At 44.7% G+C, this 25,224-nt stretch overlaps 7 protein-coding genes across 7 annotated transcripts; 6 read left to right on the forward strand and 1 right to left on the reverse strand.

The window, feature by feature from the left end:
- Positions 1-706: 706 nt before the first annotated feature.
- L199_006565 (uncharacterized protein) lies at positions 707-5,541 on the reverse strand (the record flags this gene model as incomplete). Its single annotated transcript, XM_064892264.1, has 24 exons — positions 707-791; positions 866-1,110; positions 1,176-1,260; positions 1,311-1,468; positions 1,534-1,590; positions 1,651-1,715; positions 1,769-1,808; positions 1,935-2,033; positions 2,092-2,112; positions 2,174-2,292; positions 2,341-2,369; positions 2,422-2,521; positions 2,633-2,755; positions 2,803-2,944; positions 3,004-3,192; positions 3,248-3,362; positions 3,428-3,621; positions 3,683-3,797; positions 3,844-3,980; positions 4,034-4,233; positions 4,283-4,682; positions 4,757-4,810; positions 4,870-5,250; positions 5,317-5,541. The coding sequence occupies 24 exons, from the start codon at positions 5,539-5,541 to the stop codon at positions 707-709; spliced, it is 3,378 nt and encodes a 1,125-aa protein (XP_064748336.1).
- A 730-nt stretch (positions 5,542-6,271) lies between these two features.
- Positions 6,272-7,324, forward strand: L199_006566 (uncharacterized protein; the record flags this gene model as incomplete). The annotated part of the gene is made up of 1 exon (XM_064892265.1): positions 6,272-7,324. The coding sequence occupies one exon, from the start codon at positions 6,272-6,274 to the stop codon at positions 7,322-7,324; it is 1,053 nt and encodes a 350-aa protein (XP_064748337.1).
- Positions 7,325-9,194: 1,870 nt separating this feature from the next.
- On the forward strand, positions 9,195-11,845 carry L199_006567 (uncharacterized protein; the record flags this gene model as incomplete). The annotated part of the gene is made up of 7 exons (XM_064892266.1): positions 9,195-9,465; positions 9,554-9,570; positions 9,632-9,743; positions 9,811-10,133; positions 10,198-11,221; positions 11,288-11,368; positions 11,436-11,845. The coding sequence occupies 7 exons, from the start codon at positions 9,195-9,197 to the stop codon at positions 11,843-11,845; spliced, it is 2,238 nt and encodes a 745-aa protein (XP_064748338.1).
- A 557-nt stretch (positions 11,846-12,402) lies between these two features.
- Positions 12,403-14,923, forward strand: L199_006568 (uncharacterized protein; the record flags this gene model as incomplete). Its single annotated transcript, XM_064892267.1, has 7 exons — positions 12,403-12,790; positions 12,857-13,038; positions 13,116-13,324; positions 13,379-13,928; positions 13,987-14,072; positions 14,133-14,388; positions 14,441-14,923. The coding sequence occupies 7 exons, from the start codon at positions 12,403-12,405 to the stop codon at positions 14,921-14,923; spliced, it is 2,154 nt and encodes a 717-aa protein (XP_064748339.1).
- A 903-nt stretch (positions 14,924-15,826) lies between these two features.
- On the forward strand, positions 15,827-18,878 carry L199_006569 (uncharacterized protein; the record flags this gene model as incomplete). Its single annotated transcript, XM_064892268.1, has 20 exons — positions 15,827-15,938; positions 16,003-16,111; positions 16,170-16,215; positions 16,285-16,296; positions 16,364-16,423; positions 16,480-16,516; positions 16,579-16,689; positions 16,755-16,889; positions 17,017-17,101; positions 17,171-17,185; positions 17,243-17,290; positions 17,349-17,565; positions 17,774-17,795; positions 17,862-17,898; positions 17,968-18,311; positions 18,368-18,397; positions 18,474-18,484; positions 18,533-18,626; positions 18,687-18,703; positions 18,759-18,878. 20 exons carry the CDS (start codon positions 15,827-15,829, stop codon positions 18,876-18,878), a joined length of 1,662 nt encoding a protein of 553 aa, XP_064748340.1.
- A 2,585-nt stretch (positions 18,879-21,463) lies between these two features.
- On the forward strand, positions 21,464-22,668 carry L199_006570 (uncharacterized protein; the record flags this gene model as incomplete). The annotated part of the gene is made up of 2 exons (XM_064892269.1): positions 21,464-21,629; positions 21,695-22,668. 2 exons carry the CDS (start codon positions 21,464-21,466, stop codon positions 22,666-22,668), a joined length of 1,140 nt encoding a protein of 379 aa, XP_064748341.1.
- Positions 22,669-23,368: 700 nt separating this feature from the next.
- L199_006571 (uncharacterized protein) lies at positions 23,369-24,735 on the forward strand (the record flags this gene model as incomplete). Its single annotated transcript, XM_064892270.1, has 7 exons — positions 23,369-23,482; positions 23,552-23,665; positions 23,745-23,859; positions 23,923-24,145; positions 24,230-24,358; positions 24,451-24,606; positions 24,672-24,735. The coding sequence occupies 7 exons, from the start codon at positions 23,369-23,371 to the stop codon at positions 24,733-24,735; spliced, it is 915 nt and encodes a 304-aa protein (XP_064748342.1).
- Positions 24,736-25,224: the final 489 nt, after the last annotated feature.

A 25,224-nucleotide genomic window follows, 5' to 3' on the forward strand; every position in this document is an offset into this window, starting at 1 on the left:
ATTATCAATAGTTGAATGAATGAAACAATCAATATCATCCAAAGTAGAGAATAAAGAAGGAAATGGAGTTGGAGGTGGAACAGGAAGTACAATCAGATTTGCGATGTGCAATCTAAGAGACGAAAAAGGTTAGAAAGATGAATCCAATAATTTGATTGATAAAGTTGTCTGGAACAACGACTCGACTATATCCCTTGTGTATATTTAATTACTCTAAAATATCGAATCCACCCCACCTTTTTCTTTCGCTTGATAAGTTGATATCATACTCAGAGGAGCAACTCAAAATCATATTCCACCTGTGTTGTTAATGACTTGTTCTACCATTCTTTTTATCCGTCTTTCTCGATGGACGATAGGATGGTCGTTCATACTTCTTGCCCGACCATATGAAACTCAGAAATTATGATTTATATGCTGCTCTCCAGTTCATATATTATTACGAAAATTAACATGAATACTATATACGTTTAAACCTCATTTGGAACTCATTTGAGGGCAGATGGCAGAATGTTCATAAAATCGTATTCATACATATCATCGTTGATTTCATAAAATGATCAAATTATCATATCGTAGACGTTTCTAGGTAAAATGTTTTTCAGATGAGTTCGTGAAAGTAATCTCATGTTCGTGTTATCAAAAATCGCAAGAGAGTTCGTAAACAGGCATCACACTCCATATACCCAAAATCGGAAAAATCTCCTCATCTCTCACTCTTAACATCACCAGCCATCCCAGCCAACTGGATCAACTCGGACCAGAATACCCAAGCGAAACTGATCAGCGGTCTAAGCAAGCACAATGCTCCCAAAGTCAGCTGAATACAACACAATCAGACTTGATGTAGAGATTTTGCACTCACTTAGGCTTTAGTTCTTCCTCAAATACTTCTTCGTCCTCCTGCTTGACCGTCGCATGGTAATTGCCCATCGATAACTCTCTTTCCCAATGTTGAACGTGTTCCTTCTCGTAAGTCAGGGCATAACAGTGTCTAGCAACCATTTGAGCGGGAGTAAGCTTGGTTCGGAACTCGATGTCGGCTATTCGTTCCATGGCCATTTGTCGGGTCTCAGTGATGAGGATATTGTAAGTATCTCTCAATGGTTCCTTCATAGTGTGCAACGCATGTCAGCTCTGTACCATTGTGGTGTGGTCCATTCGTCGGAGCTCACGTTCAAATTCTGATCTCTGGCCCTCTTCCTTCGCTTGTTCTTGATAGCGATACCAGACGGGATTTCAGGCTCGAATACTCGATATCTAGAGCTTTCATTAGCTCATACTTCTATGTTGCTCCTCCGTAAACCTACCTCCTCATGTCATACTGCAAAACCTTCTCATAATGAGCCTTGACCGGTTTGAGTCGCTCTAGCAAACTGGTATGAACCGGATATTGAGTGATCCGAGATTCAGTAGGATAACCAAACTTCCTGATATCACATGGAGAGAAATGAGGATCTGGCTGAACCTGTTATACGCAGAGCAAGTTGTCAGGTACAATTCGACATTGCTCAAGTAGGACAGATCGCTTACAATTCTGAACAGTTCACCCAAGACTCCTGTACTTGTATAGGTTTTCTTGACATCGTCCTGCGAACCGTGTCAGCGGTCCTGAAACGTAAATCGTCCATTCAGAGAGGTATGACCGACCTTGTCCATGAAATCAGGCCACTCCCTTGCTCTTAATCTGAATGGAAGCGTAGCGGCGATACCAGCTGTAGATATCATTAGTCTATACCCCGGATTGGTCACAACACCGAACGCTCACTCTTAGCGAAGTCCACACTGTCGGGTATAACATAGTCATGCTGAAGTTAGCTACAGTGCATCACGAAAACGCCGTTAAGCCAAGATTTAATGAGCTTACGCAGTCTGTTGAACAGATCAAATCAGCTTGCGATACAGAGATATAATTTGGGAAAGGTGAGACTTACAGAATGGATGTCAGACAGCTGTAGACAGTCTTCATGGAACGGAGTGAGCTTATCAGACAAGGCAAGATGACAATTATCGACTTGACCGAGGACATCGTTCTGAACCTCGTGAGTCAGCAGATCTTCATCATGTGTCATGAGCATGTCATCGGCTTACCAAAATGTATGAACAGAAATTCTGCAATGGATGTACAGTCATCAGCTATCGCATAGAAACGAAATCAACGCGGCTAACTTACCTCGTTCAAGTGCGCTTGGGTGACTTTGTTGACCTTGATAGGTGCCGGAGCCTCATAATGCATTGGTTCGTAAACGTTGAGCGATGTGACGAATCGTTGATCCCATATCAAGGTGTAGTCTGCTCACTCGATCAACTATCGTACAACGACGTACGGGCATAACTCACCATCACCATCTAGATCTCCTCCTCCCAGCCTGATCGGGCACGTTAGCTTGCTTGAACCCACTATTTGGAGAAGATACCTACATGCTAGGCAAATCTCTTTCCCCTTGAACATTGAAAACGATGACATTCTGAAGATGCCTCAACCTGGGATTGTCTACAGCACGCGCACGTCTTACATCACCTGCACTTGACCATTAGCTCTACAGTCGATACCCCCAATTCATCGAGCTCACCCGGATGCACTATGAAATACTATGTCAGCACCTAAAAGCGCTTTGTGTAATTGACTTACGAGCTGGAGCACGACAGACGAGTACCTCACCCAAGACCACTTTTGGCTTCGACCCCTCCTCATTCTCTTGAAACTGACAGAAGACTTCCCCTTCTTTCAGAGTCCCCGTCTCATCCGCGATACCTGATTCATTGTCAGCTCGCCATCAGCGCATCTCACATATAGCTTACCGATCAGGAACACTCCTCCTGGCAATTTGACTCTAGCTCTCCACTTGAGGTCTTGGAGAGCCCTACATTCGATGATAGAAGCTATATCAAGGACAAAGGGGTTTTTATGAAATCCAGCTTTGATTAGCTGCGTCAAGGGGAACTGCAGTTCCGCCATTAGCTGACCACTGAGCGAGCACGAGGGAGGGGTAATGAACATACATCAGAGCACAATCCAATCAATTGATGATCATCTTTGGTCATCTTCCTAGCAGCTACTCGGTCCTTCAGACCTTTGATGTGAGCTACTGCATCCTGGAAGATCTCTACCATCAATTCACTAGGCACACCATTCGCACACATGATGTTGATGAATTGTCGATTCAAAAAGGCCACTTGATACTTGGCGATCTGTTCATGTACAAGTCAGCCTAGGGTCCAGGCATTTGATTGTACTCTCACTAACTCTTACGACGTTCAAATCCGCCAAGTCGCTATCGAATTTGATCAATGATTTTCGTAAACGCACTTCTTGAGGCTCGACCAAATCAGGCCAGTAAGCTAGTACACCTTTGGCTCCACTGTTATGAGAGCAGTTGGTCAGCGTTATGCCACTCACAGTGCAACCGGCGATGGCATGACTTACCCTAGTCGGAACTGGATAGCAGAAGGTTTGGCATTGAGACCTTTTTGTTCTCCAAGAGCCAATGCCGCCTGTATAAGCACGTCCTGGCCGGCTACAGCTACACCATCTGTGAAGGTCCTACCATTCCGTTTGATATCTGGTAGTTCATTTCCAATTTTGATATTGATATCGACGTTCCGACTCGTGCTGAAGGGCTATATGCTCGAAGAGTTAATTAGTCTCTTCTCATGACCCTTAACACATATATTAGCTCACCAGACCCATTCGGGCGGCATGTTTGGCAATGACCGTTTCAGTGACGCTACCCATCCATCTCCGCAAAGCAAGGCCGTCGATCACCTTATGGTCTACGAACCAAATGGCGTGGTCCCTGTTTCATTCAGTCAGCTTGATTTATTTGGCATATGCCCACTTACTTCTGTTGTGAGGCTGATGAGGCGACTGGGTAGAAAGTTTGACCACCTACGACGAGACCGTGGTGAAGCGCTCGACGAACTCTCGCCATGATACCGACCTCGGGCCGAAGATTATCCATCTGTTTCAGATCTCCCACCTACACAGAGAATCAGCTGGATGATCTACCTATCAAAGTACAGGATGACTGACGTATAGTCTATCCTCCTCGTCTGTAAACTGGACGCGGATGATACCATGTAGACGATCTTTGTATTGCCTGGTTACACTGTTAGATGGCTCTTGCTGGGGTGGTCCAATGAGTATTCGCGTAGGTGTCACTTGCACTGTCCTAATCAAGACTAAATGAGAGAGATTTGGACGTTCTTTCTTTCTCAGATAGGTTGCCGTTTCTAGTATACTCGTCAGCGAGAGCAGTCAAAGGATCCAAATCTCACTTACTCTTTACCACTTCGGCTACATCCCTTATCCTTTCGTGATAACTGTATAAACTCTCTAATATCTTATCCTGGAAGACAGGCACAACAGCCACTTGTTGAAGGGCAATCAACAGAGCTCTGATATCTGCCGGGCGTAAGATGTTGTGAGCGATAAGACCTTCGATCAACGTTCGGGCAGAGAATCGTATAGCGTCTAGATTGGGCGGACCGTAAAGCTGCTGCATTGCACTGGCATCGAGTTTTTGGACTTGCCACCTAGTATTAGTTTTGAAGTTTGACATGAGATCCATTTCTGGATCGCTCTCTGCCAGCGCTCGGATCCTCTGGGTACAACCAATGAGAGTGTTGTACTGATTTCTGTCCATCTTGAAAGTCCATCTATAGGTATTCCAAAATGTAGGCTGATTAGTGTCAAGATGGAGTCAGCGTTCTTTGCTTGTTGAAGCGCATTTCAATATTAGATCATGACACTCACGAAACCACAAGGTCCCTCTGGAATAGACTTGATCGGACCAGCGTCACGTTCGGGCTGCATATGGAGTATCTGATCAGTACCGAGCAATTGTCGTAGATGGTAGAACAACCGACCACGCCAGTAGATATAGCAAAATCCATTGCGGTGGCTCTCCTACGATCCTGTTTGAATCCTTTCCTATCGGTCTCTCGTAGAAGGTGGGCATCCTCGAATTTGAGGTAGAATTTGGGCGGTCGTCGACAGCTTACAGTGACTACAACGTTATATACTCCTCCCTCCATCTCGTAAGTGACGTAGAATCCGTGTGAAGTGATATCGTCAAATGATAATTCGGCATCTAGAGGAGCGAGTGCTGGTGGTAATTTGTCTCGAGGAAGTTTCATTTCTGCTCTCAGTACTAGTTGTTCTTTCTTGAAGTCGAAAGCGATAAATGATTTTCCATGACGATTCCAGTCATCATAGTTGACGCCTTGCTCGCAGCCAGCCCCTAAGATCTAATAATCGCAGACACATAACGTCAGCTCATAGTTGTCATTGTTGTGACCCATGTTTTGGCTTACTTGAGTGAAAGTTCTACCCGTCAGAGTACCCATTGCGATGGCCTCTGGCCAGAACTGGTACTTCGCTATATCATAGGTAGCTTTTGATGCGTTGGCTGTTTTGCCTGGTCGAGGATCTCTACGGTGAAAAGGTGATGAAGTGTAAAGTTGATTGAACGATCGATTTAGTCCATTGAAAGAATTGAACCTCGGTTGAGGAGGAGGTGGGGGAGCGTAGAAGTCCATCGTGTATCTCCCAGAAGCAAGATAGCAAAAATCCCTTGGGAGGAAGGTCAAAGAAGAATCAAGAAGTTTGGTGCAACGTTATTAAACCTGTTTGTATATCAAGAATCAATGAAAGGAAGGGGAATGGAATGGCATGTGATGGGTGTCAGCTTTCTTCTTCTCTTCCCTTTTTGATACGATATAATGTGATTTGATTGATTGATGATGGAAGGATCCACCACTGACCTTGTTTCGAGCCTATCGGACTTCGATCTGACCTTTCCCTGAGAGGATACAGGACGACCACTGCTTTACAACCAAAGGAAGGGAACGGAAGTCGAGCTGATGCCCGTTCCAAAGGGAGTAGGTTATCATACAATATGGAACAAGGGAGGTCGAAAGATCTATACTACAAGATGTTCTATCTCACACAAGAGGGGGGAAATGTCTTTATCAAGAAAGTTGAGAGGAGGAAAGAAGAGAGAAGGAAAGAAGGTTGCAAGTGATGAATATGGTACGAGGAAAAGTCAAAGCGTACTCGAGTAGCTTGCTGAAGTTGAAAGTTGATTGTTAGCTCATTGCCAGGCACACACACACAGATAACCGCACGGATCATCATGAGGCCGGTCCACGTGGATCGGGTAGGTAGACAAAGGAGTGTCCGGATAACCAACATACATGCGTTCATCTATCTGTCTGTCTCGGTCGATGCTTCGAAAACGCGAATAGTAACGAGTCGACTCAGAAAAGCATGACCTCTCCCTCATCAAAGTCTTCGATCATCACACATCCCGACATCCTCGGTTATATACTGCAATATGCGGACAGACAATCCTTAGCAAGATGTATGAGAGTATCCTGGTTATTCTTCCAACTGGCTTCGCCTCTCCTCTATTCCACTCTTTCCATCACACCCAACAACATCGACTCAGTGCTAAGAGGGGCAAGTTCCGGCTCGATGATTTATTCGGATTGCACCGAAAGGGAGATGAAACGTGATTTACTCGGTCTGGTGAAGAATCTATCTGTGAGAAACCATGAAGGCTGTGATAATCTAGGATGTATGAGATGGTATCAAACGAATATTAAATTCCCCTCTTTGAGCATTCTTCGAATATACCTGAATGAGATCAACACAAGTGCGTTGTACTGCCGCTGGTTACGCGGATTGGAACCGAAGAAATTGATAATCAGAGATATGACTTATCTGGCAGCTGGCCAGCCATACTCTGGAATCGTTGATGAGACGTTACAAACGGTCACGAAGTTGGTCATTACATTTAGGAATTTAGATGATTTGCGAGAAGTCAACCAAATGACCCTGGAAGGTGGGCAATCTATCGAGCATCATAAGCGGATATTCGACGAGAATACAGAGATAGTCTTGATATTCTGGACGGACGATCCAACACAGAAATGGAATCATAACGCAAATGCAGGGGTCGACTCGGACCCGAATTTCAGTTCGGATTCAAATTCAAATTCGGATGACGGGGAAGGAGACATCGATAATTTAGTACAACAGATATCTCTATGTGCGATGGCCGATGTTGGTAGATTGATCGTCTGCAATTCAGATAAGATAGCTATGAAGGACAGAACGAATATGGATGTAAAGCGATACATAAGCAATCGGATAGAGGGAATGATGAAGAACTGGATGAATTGCACAGGAGGGCAAAAGCAGCTGAAGAATAGGTCAGAGGTGATTGAGTATATGGATTTTGAGGAGTATCTGACAAGAGAGGACTGGCAAGGAGAATTTGATAGAGAGGAAGTCGAACTGTGGTTCGACGACATCTGATTGTATTTAGGTAGGCGCATCTCATTGTAATCTTATAAATCCTGTTGAGCAAACGATATGTAAAAGAGCTGTTGAGGATTGTTCCGCTATCTGTGGGATAGAGCTCCGCTGTTCCGTTCAAGCACCTCGATCTATGAATATACATGGTGATCAGTGTGCATCTGCAGAAGTGGGATAGGCGGATCGACAATCGAGTGTGATCAGGACTGGGAGTTTTATCTTGATTCTTGACGAGTGGCGAACATGACGAATACTCCATTCACTTTGTTGGAATCAGCAACCGTCGTTCCAGAGCTCCAAACAATATCAAAGTACGAACAACGACGATCATTTGTGAGAGTGTTTCCTTTTTCGGTGGAATATCAATTAGTACGTTAATTTACCACGCAGCTTTCGAAAACAAAAGCTAGATGATAAGATTTTTTCATATGATATCATGTAAAGAAAGGCCATTGGAATATTGTATTCGCCGTAGGTTCGAAAACGGTGGACCAAATCAATGGAATGCATTCATGAAATCCAGACCAATCCGAGACATGAACATTAAAGACAGATACGGTAATTAAATGGTAGAGCTTTATTCTTGAGACATTTTTTTCATTTTTCGGTGTGGTCTAACCAAGTTCGGTGAAATCCACGTTTTTCAGCGCAGCTGGAATCGCAGCTTGGGTTTTCTCTCTACAGATGCAGGACCAAGTATTCGTACTGTATGATACATATATGTATCGGTAGTAATTCGGCCAGCAGCGAGTAAGACTGCGATGGACAACTGTTCGCTTCCCACTGACGAGGAAGGGGATGGGATTCGGGATGCTCCCATGCAGCCAAGGATAAGCATGTAAAAACAAATCTTTCACCTTGCGGCATGGTATGGCACAGGGCGTAGAAGGAAAAGTGTGGTAAACAAACGCGATGGAATGTATATGCTCCTGTCTTTCGGAGAAATCCTAAACTACCAAAAACGGATGTAAACAATGCAATTCGGATTCCAAGCTATAGAAGAGGAGAGGCGTGAGAAGCGAACCGTCGAATGGGTTATAACGTAAACCCATCGGATGATCGACGAGGTACAAACTCACTTTCTTCGCTTTGTGTTTATTTTCGTTTCACTGATCAACGTGATATATCAATATGATAGCCAGTTTGAAAGCTTGGAAGCTTAAACCCCCTTTTGCATCATGGACCTGGTCAATGATGGCGCAGTTGTAAGAGAGTTTAATCTAATATTAGACCCTGTCTTGAAGAGGAAGAACATTACCGATATCATTCCTCGGAAGACTTGCAGAAGGAATGGGATGGATGCCAAGGAGGGGGGCGTCCACAACCGCAGATGCTTATTCTATACCGATTATCTCTCCAAAGGCGTTAGAGCCAAACAGAAACAAACAACACCTTATCTCTTTCTTTTTTTCTTCGCCTTCCAACCCCCTTTCCTTGAACCTTTCTCGAAGAAAGCTCTTTCCCAAAATCATTTATATCTTTATAATTTCGGAGTACGGACGATAAAAAGACGCTAAGACGTCAGATTCTGAAACATCTCCATATCTCTTCCCAATCTTAACTCGGAAAGTTATATAGACGATCGAGAAACAGAAGAACTGGTTCCTTCTGCCCGATCGACAGACGATAAACAAACGAAACCATCTGATATATAAACATCAAAAACATCTTCATCAATCATCCCTCGTCTTGTTCTCCACTGTCATCGGCAAAGTCTCAACAACGAACAACGGTCCAACTTCGACTCTCGACATACACTCTTTTGATAGTCCGGGTTAATCAATTCATTAAGGCTTTTATAATCAATATCCATATTTGTTTTAGTCCCTATAGTGGACTTTGAAGAGAAATCGGAAGAAGGAAATCGAAGATGTTAGGACAAACGGTTATTGTTGCTTTGGCGGCAATATCAACTCTGGTCGATGCCCATCCTCACCAAATTAGAAAGGTATCGCCAGCTCATAATGTCGAGAAGAGAGCTACTACAGCACCGACAATCTCAGGATGGACCTACCAGGGATGTGTAACTGACGGTGGAGCTAGAGCTTTGACTGCCAAAAGTCAGATCAACGGTGCGATGACCGCTCAGTTGTGTACCACTTGGTGTGCAAGTCAGGGATACACTTATGCTGGATTAGAAGGTGGGTTATATCATGATGCTTAAATTGAAAAGAAAGTAACTGAAAAGTATACTTTTGATTGTCTATCTCGGTGAATTCTTTCTTACAGCTAAGAATCAATGTTACGTGAGTTCTTTGATTGTCAGTTCGAATCGTAATCTCCTGCTGATAAAGTTTCGGTTGCTAGTGTGACACCCAGTTGAGAAATGGACTTGGGATTTCCACTTCAGCTTCGGATTGTAGTTACGCGTGCACTGGTGATTCCAGTCAACCTTGCGGAGGGTACTACAAGATGAACTGTATGTTACTTCCTTTCAAACCTGTGTAGCCGTCAGAGGATAACTCACTGATCAATTCGTATAATAGTATATATCGCAAATACAGCTACTTCCACTTTGACTTCTACTAGTACTTCCAAAACAACCTCTACTTCTACAAGTGCTTCAAAGACATCTACTAGTACTTCAAAGGCATCTACCAGTACTACCAAAACCAGCACGACGGCCGCCACTTCCACCACCACCCAAAGTAGTTCTACGGCCACATACTATGGTTGTTACCAAGATTCTTCTTCAAGCCGTCTCATGAATAGCGCTTCTACAGAATCTTCTTCGATGACTCCTAGCGTCTGTCAAGCTTTCTGTAGCAGCAAAGGATACTCTTTAGCGGGTGTCTCTTATGGCAAACAAGTAAGTCATACCCACATCGCCGAGAACTTCGAGATTGCCAGCTAACTCAACGTGTTGGTTTTAGTGTTTTTGTGGTAATTCGGTCGATCAAACCAAGAAGCAATCTTCGGAAACAGGCTGTTCATACGCTTGTACCGGTGATGCGAGCTTGAAATGTGGTGGATTTTGGTATCTCAACATATACAGTTCAAGTGGTACAATCTCTACCACTAGCGCGGTCTCCACTACAAAGGCTACCAGCACCAGCGCCAGCAGCAGTACAAGTACCACAGCTACCTCGACAACCTCCGTAGCTGCTGCAGCTGGTTCATCAACGACTGGAGTAGCTTCACCGCCTTCTGCCACGGGTACCAAACAGCTTTTTGCTCACCACATGGTCGGAAACACCTATTCGTATACCCAATCTACCTGGGCAGACGATATCTCCCAGGCTTCCGCTGCTGGTATCGATGGCTTTGCATTGAACTACGGTTCTGATTCTTGGCAACCTAGCAGGATCGCCGATGCTTATGCAGCAGCTAAAGCCAATGGGAACTTCAAGATGTTTTTATCCATGGATGTATCATCGTTGGGATGCTCCTCGACCAGTGATGCCTCCAACCTAGTCAACACGATCGCTACGTATGCCAGCAATTCTGCTCAAGCCAAAGTCAATAGTAAAGTACTTGTATCGACCTTCGCAGGAGAGTCTTGTACATTCGGCCAAGGCTCTTATCAAGCGGCATGGACCTACTTCAACTCTCTTCTTACAGCCAAATCGATCGATATATACTTTGTCCCCGCCACTTTTGCCGATATCAGTACCTTCTCATCAAGTAGTTGGATGGACGGTGAATTCAATTGGAACTCCGGCTGGCCAATGGGTAGTTCCGCTTTGGATACCTCCTCAGATACTAGCTACATGAGTGCCTTGGGTACCAAAGGATACATGGCGGGTGTATCACCGGCGTTCTTCACGTACTACTCCCCTTCGAGCTATAACAAGAATTGGATCTACAGGAGTGATGATTGGTTATTGGCCAGAAGGATGGAGCAGATCATTTCGATGAGAAATAAATTTGATTTGGCTGAGATCATCTCTTGGAATGGTGAGTCCAACACTCCCTTGCACTTTGGACGGACAAACACTGATGATGACGTTTTTTCTGTGGTAGATTACGGAGAATCCCATTATATCGGTCCTATCCGAGCTGATCAACCTAACTCTCAAGGATGGACAAACGGTATGCCCCACAGTAAGCACTTCTCAACTTGGACTTCAGGTGAAGAATTTTTCACTGACTATGTACCCTTCCTGTCTAGCTGCTTGGCTAGAAGTTATCAAATACTACGCTCCGGCATTCAAGACCGGTTCCTACCCATCTGCTAATGATCAATTGGTGTTATGGTCTCGACCTCACCCTAAAGCGGCTACTGCGACTTCGCCTTCGATGTCCCGACCAACAGGATGGAACAACACCGATGACCTCTTATACGTTTGGGTAGTTTTGAAATCTGCAGCCACAGTTACCGTCACCTCAGGATCCAACAGCGTCTCTTGGAACCTCAGTGCGGGAGTTAACAAGGTGTCTGTTAAATCTGCTGCAGGTTCGATTGGAGCTAAGATCGTAAGAAGTGGATCTACAGTCAAATCTTACGATTCAACAGGCTCATTCACATATACAACCTCACCAAGCGATTACAACTATAACTACTTTGTCGCTTCTGCATAAACGAGAGTATACGTATCGCCGACATCGATCTTTCTGTGATCAAATATCTACATATACCCAATCTTTGAACCATCTATAAATTGTACCCACCTTTACATATACCTCATATAGATACACTTGCTTTGTTTTTGCTTCTTCTTTTCTATACATACATATCATATAGATAATGGGTTAATTGGCGGATACACAAATTGTGGGACATTCCGGAGGGTTAAGGGACTTATATATATAACAAATGGTTCCATGACTTGAAGCAATGCATTTGACAATGAACAAAGTTTCCATGGTCGCATGTATGCCAAAGAAGGTCAGCTATGCATGTGACCTCTGGCAGTTCGCCAGTTTAGAAGACGTACTCTTACCAAACAAACCACAGAGCAGAGCATGTATCGTTTTGCCACTGAGCGCTTGGACATTATGACCACGTGGGAGCGGTAATCAAAAATATTTCTGATTTTGCAGAATTTTGACCTATCGGGTAAACCCATCCAACTATATTTTACCTTGATTCATCTCTCTCTTATCGACAACCTCATAGATATCGAGACGTAGGAGAAATGAGTACAGCAACGGAGATCAAGCTCCTCACACTACTCAACGTTAGCGCGGTCAAGCGACCCAGAGAATTGGATTTACCAGGAGGTCATAGGGGATCACCATCTTTCTCAAAAACTCCTTCTCTCGTACTGGAATCAGAAGATGGTCATGAACCCAGTAAGAAACGACGGAAGAGTGTTGTGTTTGGAGGAGAGGTGGGACCGAGTGGGAGTACGTTTGGTAAGAAGGGGAAAGGTAAAGCTAAGAAGGTCGAGATAAGCGGAAGTAATGGGATTGAAGATTCCGCAAAAGATGTAATTGCCAATGGTATTGGGGAAGGTAATGGGAACGAAGGAGTGTTTGAGGAGGATGAAGAGTCGGGTGATGAGGGCGAAAGCTCTAGCTCAGGTGAGGATCTTTCATTCCCACGTGCATGTCTTGGATAGGACAATTAACTTTGTGATATCGTTATAGCCATCAACGATATGTTCAATCTCCATTTTGGGGCTAATCCACCTATTCTCACTAAAGAAGCTGTAAATATGGCCGAAGAGCATAAATGGATATCGGAAAGGAAGATGCTGAAGGGCTTTGGAAGAGTGGTCGAGCTGTCAACGGGTAGTGCCGAGGCTATACCCGCAGTTGTCAAAACTAGAGTGAGTTCAATCACATCAATATTTTCTCACAATGGGAGATCAAACTGTTTATCTGAGCTGACTTTATGGTAATGCAGATCACGCCGTCAATCGCATCTGCTCTGAAAGCCTCATCATCATCCGCGCCCCTTCTTTCTACCTCTTTGTCGTATCTCGGAACATATAAAGACCTCTACCTTCATTCACTTGATGGAGAAGCAGATGGTTCTGAGACTCAGATAGTGGGTGAGCAGAAAGACGCGACGAGAAAGGCGGCTGTCGTGCACGCCTTGAATCACGTCCTGAAGTGAGTCTTCATGATCATTATGCACTGGATGTCTGCTAATACGACTTCTTGTAGAACCCGTCGACGTATTATTCGAAACAACGAAAAACTCGCACATGCTGCATCATCCGACAACCCTTCATCTATTCCAGAACCTCCTCGAGACCAATCTTTCACACGCCCCAAAGTCCTCCTTCTTTTACCATTCCGTTCCCTCGCATTACATTACATCAAAACGCATCTTCTTCCACTAGCACCAACAGGGACACAGATAGAGAATCAACGTCCATTCTTGACTTCTTTCTCTTTGCCTGAAGGCGAAGAAGACCCTCTCGCATCAAGTTCAGCAAGCAAAGATTTCCCTGTCGATCATCTCGTAAATTTCAAGGGTAATAGTGATGACAATTTCAGATTTGGTATCAAGTTCACTCGTAAAGCTTGGAGAATCGTTATGCCACCTGCCAACGAAGAGAAATTGTTAGATTGCGACATACTGGTGTCTAGTCCTCTAGGGTTCAAGATGGCTGCGGAGAAAGAAGATAGTACGGATCTTTTAAGTTCTATCGAAGTGCTCATAGCGGACGGGCTGGATACAATGGCTATGCAGAACTGGGATCATGTGCAGGTGAGTCATTTCCCCGTAAAGCTGTCTGTGTTGTAATTCATGTCTCACCCAAATGAAGTTTATCTTCAATAACATGAACAAAATACCCAAATCGCCCCATGGATGTGATTTCTCACGAGTGAAACCATGGTATCTTGAACAACAGTGAGTTTATGATGCCTTTTCAGGTCGACTTGACATATCGCTGATGGTCTACTTGTGCAGAGCCCAGTACCTGCGCCAGACTATCCTTCTTTCGCGTTATGATACTCCAGAAACTCGAGCACTCTTCAACCGTCATTGCCACAATCTTCAGGGCAAGATCCGGTTGGAAAGGGCAGACTATGAAGGTGTGCTCGGTCGTGTCAGGTCAGGGGTGAGACAAGTCTTCGAACGGATCGATTTGGAAGGTCCAAAAGCCTTGAGTGGACAAGCAGCTGTGGAAGAGGTGGATACTAGGTTGGAATGGTTTACTAAGAAGGTGAGCTGGATAATCAAAATCTGGATCTGACAGCTGATATCGCATCTCGCAGACGATTCCTGCTCTTTTGCGATCCGCTATCTCACGACAGAACACACTCATAGTCGTCCCATCCTATTTCGATTTCGTCAGACTCAATAACTATCTGAGAAAGAACGATGAATTCACATACGCGTCCATATCGGAATATTCATCCAATGCCGAAATCAGTAAAGCTCGGACTTTATTCTTCAAAGGCAAGAAATCATTCTTGATTGTAACGGAACGATTCCATTTCTACAGGAGATATAAGATACGTGGAGCTAAAACTCTAGTATTTTACTCTTTACCCGATCATGCTCAGTTCTATTCCGAATTTCTGAATACACCTTTCCTCGGATCAAAAGGGCAGGGTGAAGTAGAAGTGGACGAAGCTGAAGTGTCGAGTAGGGTTTTGTTCTCGAGATTCGATGCCTTGAAATTGGAGAGAGTGGTAGGGTCGGTAAATGCTAGGAGGTTGTTGACTAGCGGTGAAGGAAGATTTGAGTTTATATGATTGGGTTTGATGCGCGTCGGGGAAGCAGTGATTGATTCGGTGAATCACATGAACTTAGTAATGCATTGCATGTTGATTGTATGTGATTGAGACCAATTTTTTGGTATCTTGAATATCTGCGTGGCAACTGCATGATTTGAAGTGAGACCAATCAATCAGATGCGATGGGATTGTCGATCGAGATGATAAGGTTATTCGGTTCATCCCGATAATTAGGCTCGAAGGTCTGTACCAAAATTGGGCTTTCATCAACAGATATATGGACGATGTCATTCTAACTCCTATTGATTCCTTTCGTTATAAACTCTGTTCTCGGTGCTACATGGAGCTCTTTGCAGTCGAATAGAGCTATGGCTTGATCCTTCCGGTCCAGCCGGAGCAGTGGCAACAAAGGAGGATACCACCCCCAATACTCAAAAAGGAACCATCACCACCATCAATCACTGTAATTGCATCGGATCATCCATCATGCTTTAGGGTGCACTTTGAGATTTACCGAAAGTTAAGACTCGCTGATGCGTGATCGCTGATGCTGATGCTTATGAAAGGAGTGATGACTCAGTGGGATGAAAGGAGGTGATTGCCATATCATACCATCAAAACGTGTAATTGTGGTGATGCCATCACTGATAAGATTTCCTTTGATGAAAAGATGGATACGAAAGTACGGTGAGGAGAAATTCCTTCTTGCTTTTTCTTTTGAGGTTGGGTTGTCGCCAGTTCCACCTCTAGATTAAAGTGTTGTATTGCATTACATCCTCCTTCCGCACTGCCTAACCAAGCGCCTCATCGACTACTCATCCCTAAATCAACCGCTTGGCAGTAGATGTCATTTCTACGCTCATCGATACTAGACACCGTGATCTGCTCACACTGTCTATAATTTCTCTATAACTCTCAACCATGCCTGAGGAAATCAGATACTCGATACCTATAACCGACACCAGTTCAACCAAGAATGAAGCTAGGAATGACCCACCTCAAGAAGAGGAGACTGAGCCTCTCCACCCAGATCGTGAGACACTCCCTTCTTAGTTTTCTTACGTATACGCTGAGTTGACAATTTCTCGGCTCCGCAGATGTCGACCATCTATCGCCTGGTATGATCAAACTGTATGGTGTATGGTCCGTGGCGTTGTTAGCTACTTTTATGGCGGGATATGGTGTCGCTTCAATGACTGCTATCAAGTAAGTTTCAGTTTCACCGCAAATCATATCATTGGTCTTGTGCTCACAAACCATTAAGTCCAATGCCAACTTTTCAGGATTATTTTAAATTTGAGGATGTAGGAGTAAGTGCAAGATTTGACAGCGACCCATGATCTGTCAGGCTCACAGATTGCTGATCTGACAGTGTATAGGTATCGACCGGAGTGAGCGACTTTGCCCGCCAGAACTAAAATCGATTGTCTACACGAGCTGATGAGTATAATCGTACAGCTAGTCTTCTCCATGTGGCCCATCGCAGCCTGTGGTCTATTCTGGCTAGGTCCCATAATAGTAAGCTAATGTAATGATGCTGCAATCGATGAAGTTGACCATCATATGTGCTTCAGGCAGACAGGCTAGGCAGAAGAGGGGGTATGCTCATCTGTCAGTAATTTTTCATCAAGGGATATGATCCAGATTTCCAGCTGACTTATAGATCCCGATAGCTTCCTTGGTATATATCCTCGGAACATCTCTCATGGCCTTTTCCAAGAACTTCGGTATGTTACTAGCCGGAAGGTTCTTGCTGGGAGCGGCGGTTGGTCTCATGCAACCTGGTAAGTCCCTCTTTCGAGCACATGGAGCATGGCTGATAACTACCATGGTGGGTATTTGGGTATAGCTGCGCCGCCATATGTCGTGGAGATATCTCCGCCACTGAACAGAGGGTTTTTAACAGGTAAATTCAGCCAAGTCAGTACTCATCGCATTGATCTGGACGCTAATTTCTATCAACATCAAAAGGATTGTTTAACTGGTGAGTGATTCTCCCGAGGGTGACTGTCAAATGGCGATAGCTGAAATGTAGAAATTGGGATATAGTTGTTGGCGTAAGTGCTCGCTCCGCTTCTGTACTCACCTCGTTCGCTCATCTCGTCGTGCAGTACTGGGAAATGCCGTTGCTACGATCGTTTGCATCTTGACCGAAAGAATCAGATCGGACTGGTCATGGAGACTCCCTCTTGTCATGTGAGTGAGATCATTATCTTAGTATCTGTCTCATTGAACTTCGCTGATCTGGCATGTACCTACTCACAGACAACTCGTTTGTCCGTGAGTTCACATTAATTTGTCAATCATCATGTTAAGCTGAACACCATGTTATGATAGGACCATAATGGCCTCGACGGTGTTATTCCTACCCGAATCACCAAGATGGTACGTGCTAAATACACCTCTTCGATCGGAAGGTCATGCTGAGCACGAAGGTATCTAGGCTGTACGCGCATGGAAAAACAGAAAAAGCTAAAGCAGTTTTGACAAAATTCCACGGAAATGGTGTTTATACGCCATTAGTTGCGAAGGAACTAGATCAAATCACTGTATCATTAAACCAATCACCGAAACAGATGTTTGATTATCGAACTTTGGCCGATACCAGGGGTCAAGCGTATAGGTTGATGCTGGCTTTGATCATGGGTGCTGCTGGGCAAGTGAGTGTGATTGGTCCACGCACGAGGGATGGTACTGATCGAAGAATGTAGTTGAGTGGTTATACTTTGTGAGCTGATAAAGGACTATTGGTGAAATGAAGCTGATTACAGGGAAAACGACGTATGTTTAGGATGATATTTGTGAGTTGCAATTACATTTTTATCACCCAGAGCTCTGCTGACTTGTCTTGACTTGATGTATGAAAAGGCGCCAAGCCTGTATAAACAAGGTTAGTCCCTTCTTCAATTGTTGCTCTAAAAAAGGAGAATTTCCTAAATCATGTTGTCACGATTAGTCGGTATGACGAGCGTTCGACAGCAGCTCATCATGACGTGAGTGACCCACCCATACATTCCTTGCATCATGGTCATGGCTTACTATCACCTGCTCCCTTACGACAGTCTGATACCAACATTGATCGGTCTCCTGTTCGCCATTTTCGGCACCTGGTGTACCGACCAGCTAGGTCGACGACCCATGTTAACCTTCGGCACATTCCTATGTGCATTATTCCTAGCACTAGCAATGGCCTGTTCGGCCATCTCTCTGCATGGAAACACGACAATCTCAGTATTGGATTATGACAACGCGGCGGCCAAGGGCACCATCGCATTCCTGATATTGTTTTACGCCACATACGCATGGGCATACATACCGCTCGTTGCTGTCTATCCACCCGAGGTGTTGATTATGGAACAGCGTAGTACAGGTATGGGGTTGATGGTTCTGACGCTAAATTTAGCTTGTAATTTTTTTGCTTCCAGTACTGTATACTGATATGGTGCTGATGTTGCGTCGTAGCTGTACTAGGTCAATTGACTACTCCTATAGGTAAATACTTCCACACCATACCAGCTCATCTTACAACTAATATGACGGCTTATGCTGGGTTGCTTGTATGACGTAGCCCTACAGAAGGTAAGTCCTTTCCAATGACCGCCCGGCTATGGCTGAATGAACTGTCAGATCGGTTGGTGGACATACCTACCTTGGGTATGTTGGGATTTGATCGAGACGGGAATATGGTATTTTCTTGCTGTAGAGACTAAAGGCAGGACTCGTGAGTATATATCGCGTCACGACAATGAGTCGTATGCTAATTTTATGACCCATGTTGTAGTGGAAGAGCTAGATGTGGTGAGTTTCGCATGGATGATGTTGACCTATAACGCAAGCTTACGACTGGTCGTAGATTTTCGATGCGCCCAACCCGGTGAAGGCATCTCTGCTAGTTGCCGAAAAGAGTGACAATGAGCAGAGAACGGAAGAAAGTCATGCAGCCGTTGTTGTGAACGGGAGAGATCACGAGTAAGGCGCTATACGAGTATATTGATGCCTCAATCACAATCAGCGGAGAGATGTATCGCCTCAGACCAATTGGTCTACTTCATATGTCGTCACCATACTTAGGAGACGTCAACTCCTTGAGTCACTTCTTCCGGTGTTCTGGACTTCATTCGAGATTAATGCTGAGAGAACTGTCTTTTGCGGAACCGATCAAGTGGAAATTCTATACCTCCCGCGAGGTTTAGTTATTCACTCGATTAGTCAACAGTCTGTCCGAAGTTTCCGCTCAAGCTAAATGAGTTGGACTGGACTGTGCCAGACGTTATTTACGATCGACGTTACGCAACACATACTTTTACTAAGAACGCGCTGCGCTGTGCGTTTGATATTCGTCACAAAGTACATATCTTATCTCATTTCCCTTAAGCTAAAACAGAAGAACGGGAAGGACCTGATCGACGCGTCGCGTCTCTCTCCCAGAATTCGGAGTAACGCCCATCTGCCCATCTGACAGGTCAAAAAGCAAGAAGTGATGTAATCATAATCATCCAAAGCAGCCATGCCGTTGTTGGCTGGACGTATGGCGCTGATCGAGTAACGACGGGAGTGTGCATTGAGCGAGACAAGGCGCGTTCACCGTCGATTGCGGAACTTCATAGCATCAATCCCGAAGTTATGTAGAGTGAAGTAATCCGAAGATCGTCGATCTTACTGCCATTAAGCAGCCGCACCAGTGCAACATCGAGTTAAATTGCTCGATCTGTCATGCATGTAAAATCAGTACCTTATCATCCGTGATCGTTAGCGAGTTGCGATTATTCGGCAGCTCGGACAACATCAACTGCACAGACCGTTTGATGAGATATGCACAGTTCGATATCTCTGCCTTAAATCATAGTTCCAGACCAAACGACCAGTTAATTATGAGAAATCAGACCATGTGAACGCGCTAACAATGGTACTAGTGTAGAATCCGAGCAGGAGCACCTTTTCTCACACCTTAGTTGACATTTTGATTCGGACCAGCTTATCATGCGCTTGATACCGCCAAGCTGTCCATGCCGCGACTCCAGATAGAAAGAGGCTTAACGGGTATCATAACGTTTAAGATTGGTTTGTACAAGGTTCTGTCTCCCGTTTGATTCCAGTTTGAACAAGAAGAGATCTGCGTTTGTCTCTAATTTTTACCCGCCTACGATCTCATGCTTACATCATATCTGGTCTTCCTACCTTTGAGCTGGTGACTACTACAGAAAGTCTGAATGCTAAAAAGCCTGTTGAATGAAGGTGTAAAAGCCCAGAAAAAAAAGAGAAAGCTTCTTCACCCTTCTTCACTTCTTCAAATGAGCACTTAACTTTTCTTTCCTTCTCTACTTCTATTTAGTTAGTCTTCGCGTTCTTTCACGTACGACATTCCTTAACTTCTCCATTATCCGTCTAATCTTTCCAGAAAACCCTTGATCGGGCCAGTCCAGACAGACAAGCAGAGTGAGTCTTTGATAGACTTTCTTACTGTACCTTGAATCATCATAGACGGCATTTCGTGACAGCTCTTTTGGAGTCCCCATCCTGGAATCACCTAAAAAGCTTTCAAGTGCCGCTGGCGTCGCTGGAAAAAATCAAAAATAAGGTTTGTCGTTCCAATCTTTGCTTAAAAACCCTGAATTCACCTTTCCACCGTTACATCCACCGTATTTTAACCTGCCATTGCGGAAAGTGGCGTTAGAGCGTTACAAGGAAGGTAAACGTCAGAAATCATCACACTTCCCGTCATTCCCATCCAGCCTTTTTTCCCTCTCCAACGCGTTGACCTTGACCTCGAGAGCGGAATAATTCACTTGCAAAACCAGGTCGCGCACTCGCTTGGAGATCTTTGGGTTGTCAGTTTCTTTGGCACCACCGGAAAGTCAAGTCAACAAGAAAAGACAAGAAGACGCGACTGCCCTTTTTTAATTTCTAGATCTTTACGTTCCAAAGCGATCACCTCGTTCTCGTCGTTCTCCGCTTGCTTTGTGTGCTTGTGCCCTGTTTCGCTGAGTCCTTCTTGCACCTCTTTAACGTGATAGATCATTGCATGTTATTTGAATTTGACTTTGACTTTACCTTTTAACTCTGTTGCTTAGTTCACGTTCATTTTCATTTCATTTCATTCCATTCCAATTACTCTACCTTTAGCTATTTCGGAACGAGACACCAAGAAAGCAAAAACCCCTGGTGGGACTTCCGAGACGAGACGCGACATTCGATAGCTTAGACGGAAAAAGTCTAAGATCTTCGGTGACTTTTTTTTTTACTTTTCGTATCACCAGGATCTGTCTCCCCCTTAGCGTTGAACGCGTTATCTCATTCTTGCCCTAGCGTCTATATAGATTCAAGGAATCGTGAGTCCCCCCTTCCCCCTTCCCGTCCATCTCTTAAAAGTGTTCGCTCAACCATTATCATCGTTACCCCATCTTCATCTATTCATCCTGTAACTCATCAACAACGCCTCCTCCCTCATACCTAAGAGGAACCCCCATAACTAATTCTCTTCTGTCGACCACCTCATAGAATCAGTTCATCCCCCTTACCAACTACCTTCCGATCTCTTTGAAAGCACCATCAATCAGCATGTCTTCGACAGCCATGTCCTTCTACCCTTCCGGTACCCCTTCCTTCGAGCCTATGTCCCCATGCTTCGAGGACAGAACTCACCCAGCATCCCTTTCCGTTTGTGGTATTCACAACCCTGCTCTGCTCGAGCTCATCCGAACTGATGTCTCGCGCGAGATGGTCTGTAAGTATCAACATTTCCGATCTTCGATCATGATACTCTCGACTGATTATATCGCATTATCATAGACTACCTCGCCGATCGAACTTCATCAGTAATCGCTTGTTCTACCAAGATCGCCTTCCCTCCCTCACCACCCCCTACACCCTCTAAGGATGGCTATCAGGCACCTGGCCTGCCCTCTCTCGAGACTTTCATCGCTGTCGTCTGTGAACAATCCAACGTGCAAGTATCAACTTTATTGGCTACCTTGGTCTACTTGGAAAGGTTACGACATCGATTACCAAAGGTCGCCAAAGGAATGCCCTGTACCCGACACCGAGTGTTCCTCGCTACTCTTATCGTCGCTGCCAAATACTTAAACGACTCCTCACCCAAGAACAAGCATTGGACCAAGTACGCGCAAATGTTTTCAATCGCCGAGATCAACTTGATGGAAAAGCAATTACTCTACTTATTAGATTACGACTTGTCTATCAACGAGCAAGAGATTGTCGATAACTTTGAACCTTTCTTATCGAGATACACATTCGATTCACCATACGCTTCATCCTCTTCACCTGAATTGCCCAACACTCCTCCTACACCTGTCCGAATGCCTCAAACCGTCTCTCAGCGACCGGTCAGCCATCGACGCGTATCGTCCAAGGGCGATATCACCTACATTGCTCCACCATTGGATCGATCAGGTTCATCGTCGTCTTTGGAATCTGAGGATATGCCTCTGACACCTCAACAGGTCTCTCCTCCAGTCATGTCAAAGAGTAAATCCAGCAGTATGAGATCAGTATCATCCGCTCAGGTCCAAATACCTCCAGCGATTTACGAAACTCAAAACAATTACTCAATTCCTCGATCAATGACTACCAACTCTTTCAAGGTTTATGAAGGCAAACAAGCTCCTGCTCCTGCACCGGTCTCCGCGGTGAAAGAGGGTTTCTTAAATAGGTTACTCCGATCTTCTGAAAGGAGACAAAAGCCTAGGAGCAGATTGGAAGAAGATGAAGAGACCGTTGCAGCCCTTTCATGGACTGCCATATAGGATGGTAGAAGAATACGTTTCGATTTTTTGGGTTTTATGGTGGCTTTTAATCGATACTCGACAGAACGAGAACATTTGTAGCCTTACGACAACACGACAACGACATCAACAATACATTTTCCCTCTCAGCATGGTAGTTTGGTCTGGTCTTACCAACGATTTATTCACTCTTTTAGTATAGATTCGCTCAGTTTGGAATGGTTGGATCAGGAGAGGAAAGAAACGTACCCTGGTTGGTATGGATCTTGGTTCTGACGACGATACTAGTAGATATTTTTTGTAGCATCATGTCATCTTTTACAATACAAACATCACATAGATTCAGTTGGTTTAGATTAAGTGACATGCAATGACAGGATCTTCATGTTCAACTATCTTTGCATGTGCAGTTGCAAGCATAGCAGTAGTCGTGGACTAAATGAGGATACAACGTTTTTTTTCTCTTATCTCTACGGAAACAGGCCTTGGGTTGTGTGGTACGGTGCCTGAAATTGGCTTTGCTGCTTTGATATTCCAATTCCACCAAAATATTGGAAAAAAAAGACCCATCAAAAGCCATCAAAAGGGTCATTCGAGTCATGCTCATGCATAGAAAGCAGCATCAAGGCATTCATTCCCTTCTCACCATCTTCTCTCGACCATCGCTTCCCCCATAGATCTGTCGTAGAGTACCGGGACGAATATCAGTGCAAAATCGACCATGTCCGAGCTGTTATCACCTCCTGCAGATGGTGCCGGTATCCCCTTGACCCAGACTCAGAAAGATCTCATAGGAGGTTCAGTGGGAGGTATAGCTCAGGTCCTTGTTGGTCAGGTGAGTGTCTACGCGCCATGGATATCAGCATTTGACCATTTCCACGAGCTGATAAGGTATGATTCCAAGCCATTTGACATTGTCAAAGTAAGAATCCAAACTGCTCCTCCCGGCACCTACGCTTCTCCTCTGGATTGCGCGACCAAGCTGCTCAAGGCGGACGGTCCATTAGGATTCTACAAGGTGAGCTTATGTTGATCATACTTACACTATTTCCTGAGTCGAGGCTGATGGGGTCTTTCAACGTTGATGCTGGATATAGGGAACATTGACTCCTCTTTTGGGTATTGGAGCATGTGTGTCCATTCAATTTGGTGCCCTCGAGGGAGCGAAGAGATTCTTTGCTGGAAGAGCTAAAGGGAGGGAGCTGAACTTGGGTGAGTATAGTCTCTTAGTCTGTTCGGTGGTAGAGCTAATCGCTGAATGTATCAACAACATAGGCGAATTGTGGATGAGCGGAGCCATAGCGGGAGTAGCCAACACTGTAGTAGCCAACCCCGTCGAACATATTCGTATACGACTACAAACTCAGCCTGCTGTCACACCTAGATTGTACAATGGTCCGTTGGACTGCGCGGCCAAGCTCTACAAGCAGGGTGGTGGGTTGAAAGGCGTCTTCAAAGGTCAGGTACCTACAATGTGGAGAGATGGAGTAGGATATGGGTGAGTGTTTTACATAATATCACGGTACGAATGGATGGATTAAGGTGACAGTGAAGCTGATCTGGTTTCATACCGATATGATAGATGCTACTTCATGGCGTATGAAGCACTTGTACAAAGACATCTACGAACCACTGGATTATCAAGGGAGGAAGTATCTCCCTTGTGGGCAGTTACATATGGTGCTGCAGCAGGATACGCATTATGGTTTTCGTGAGTCGTCACGTTCTCTCAAACTTCTCAACCACAAGGCAAAAGCTCGTTAAGAGAATGGATGATGATGCTGATGTATGATTGATCACCAGCATCTACCCAGTTGACGTGATCAAATCCAAACTTCAAACCGATTCACTCGACCCTACCAAGAGGATATATAAAGGTATGATAGATTGTACGAGGCAGACCTGGAGGACTCAAGGGTTGAAAGGCTTCCTGGGCGGTTTAGCACCGACTCTCATACGGTATGTCTGCAATAGCTGCAGAAGAAAGAAAGGGGTAGAATGCTGATGGATATTACCATTCTTAGTTCACCTTTCGCAAACGGTGCTACCTTCGTAGCGTTCGAGTTAGCCATGAGAGCGATGAACTAGGAACACGGTTCCAAGCATAGAACATCGTAAATCCGATACCTAAATAGATTGTGTATCGAAGCATCGCCCATCATTGTTTATACATATGCTTGTAAATGCATATATCTTCGAATCACAATTTCGTTAGTGAATCAAATTAGATATTTTCCTTTGTCTTTCTTCTTCTTCCTTCTTCTGCCTTCTTCTTCCTCAGATACAGATACAGGGTCAGACTCAACCCGAAAACCTTTTCTTCTTCCCGTTCTCATGCGAATCTACGTGACCGTTCTCAAAGCCCAAAATATACAGCAAAAACCTCATCCTCGTAGAGTCCCAGTCCTCATTCCTCTTGTGCTTGGATATGCCACAATCTAAGTCGCATGATCCAATCTTCAACAATATTCGCAGCTCTGTCGGGTTCAAGACTTTGTCGGGTTTGTCGGGTTCGAGGAGTTTCCTGGCTTGAAGACGACACATCTATAGTGCCGTTCCCACAACCACCATTAAGAA

This window comes from Kwoniella botswanensis, chromosome 1 (assembly GCF_036426115.1).
Source record: "Kwoniella botswanensis chromosome 1, complete sequence".
In the NCBI taxonomy this organism is placed as follows: Eukaryota; Fungi; Basidiomycota; class Tremellomycetes; order Tremellales; family Cryptococcaceae; genus Kwoniella; species Kwoniella botswanensis.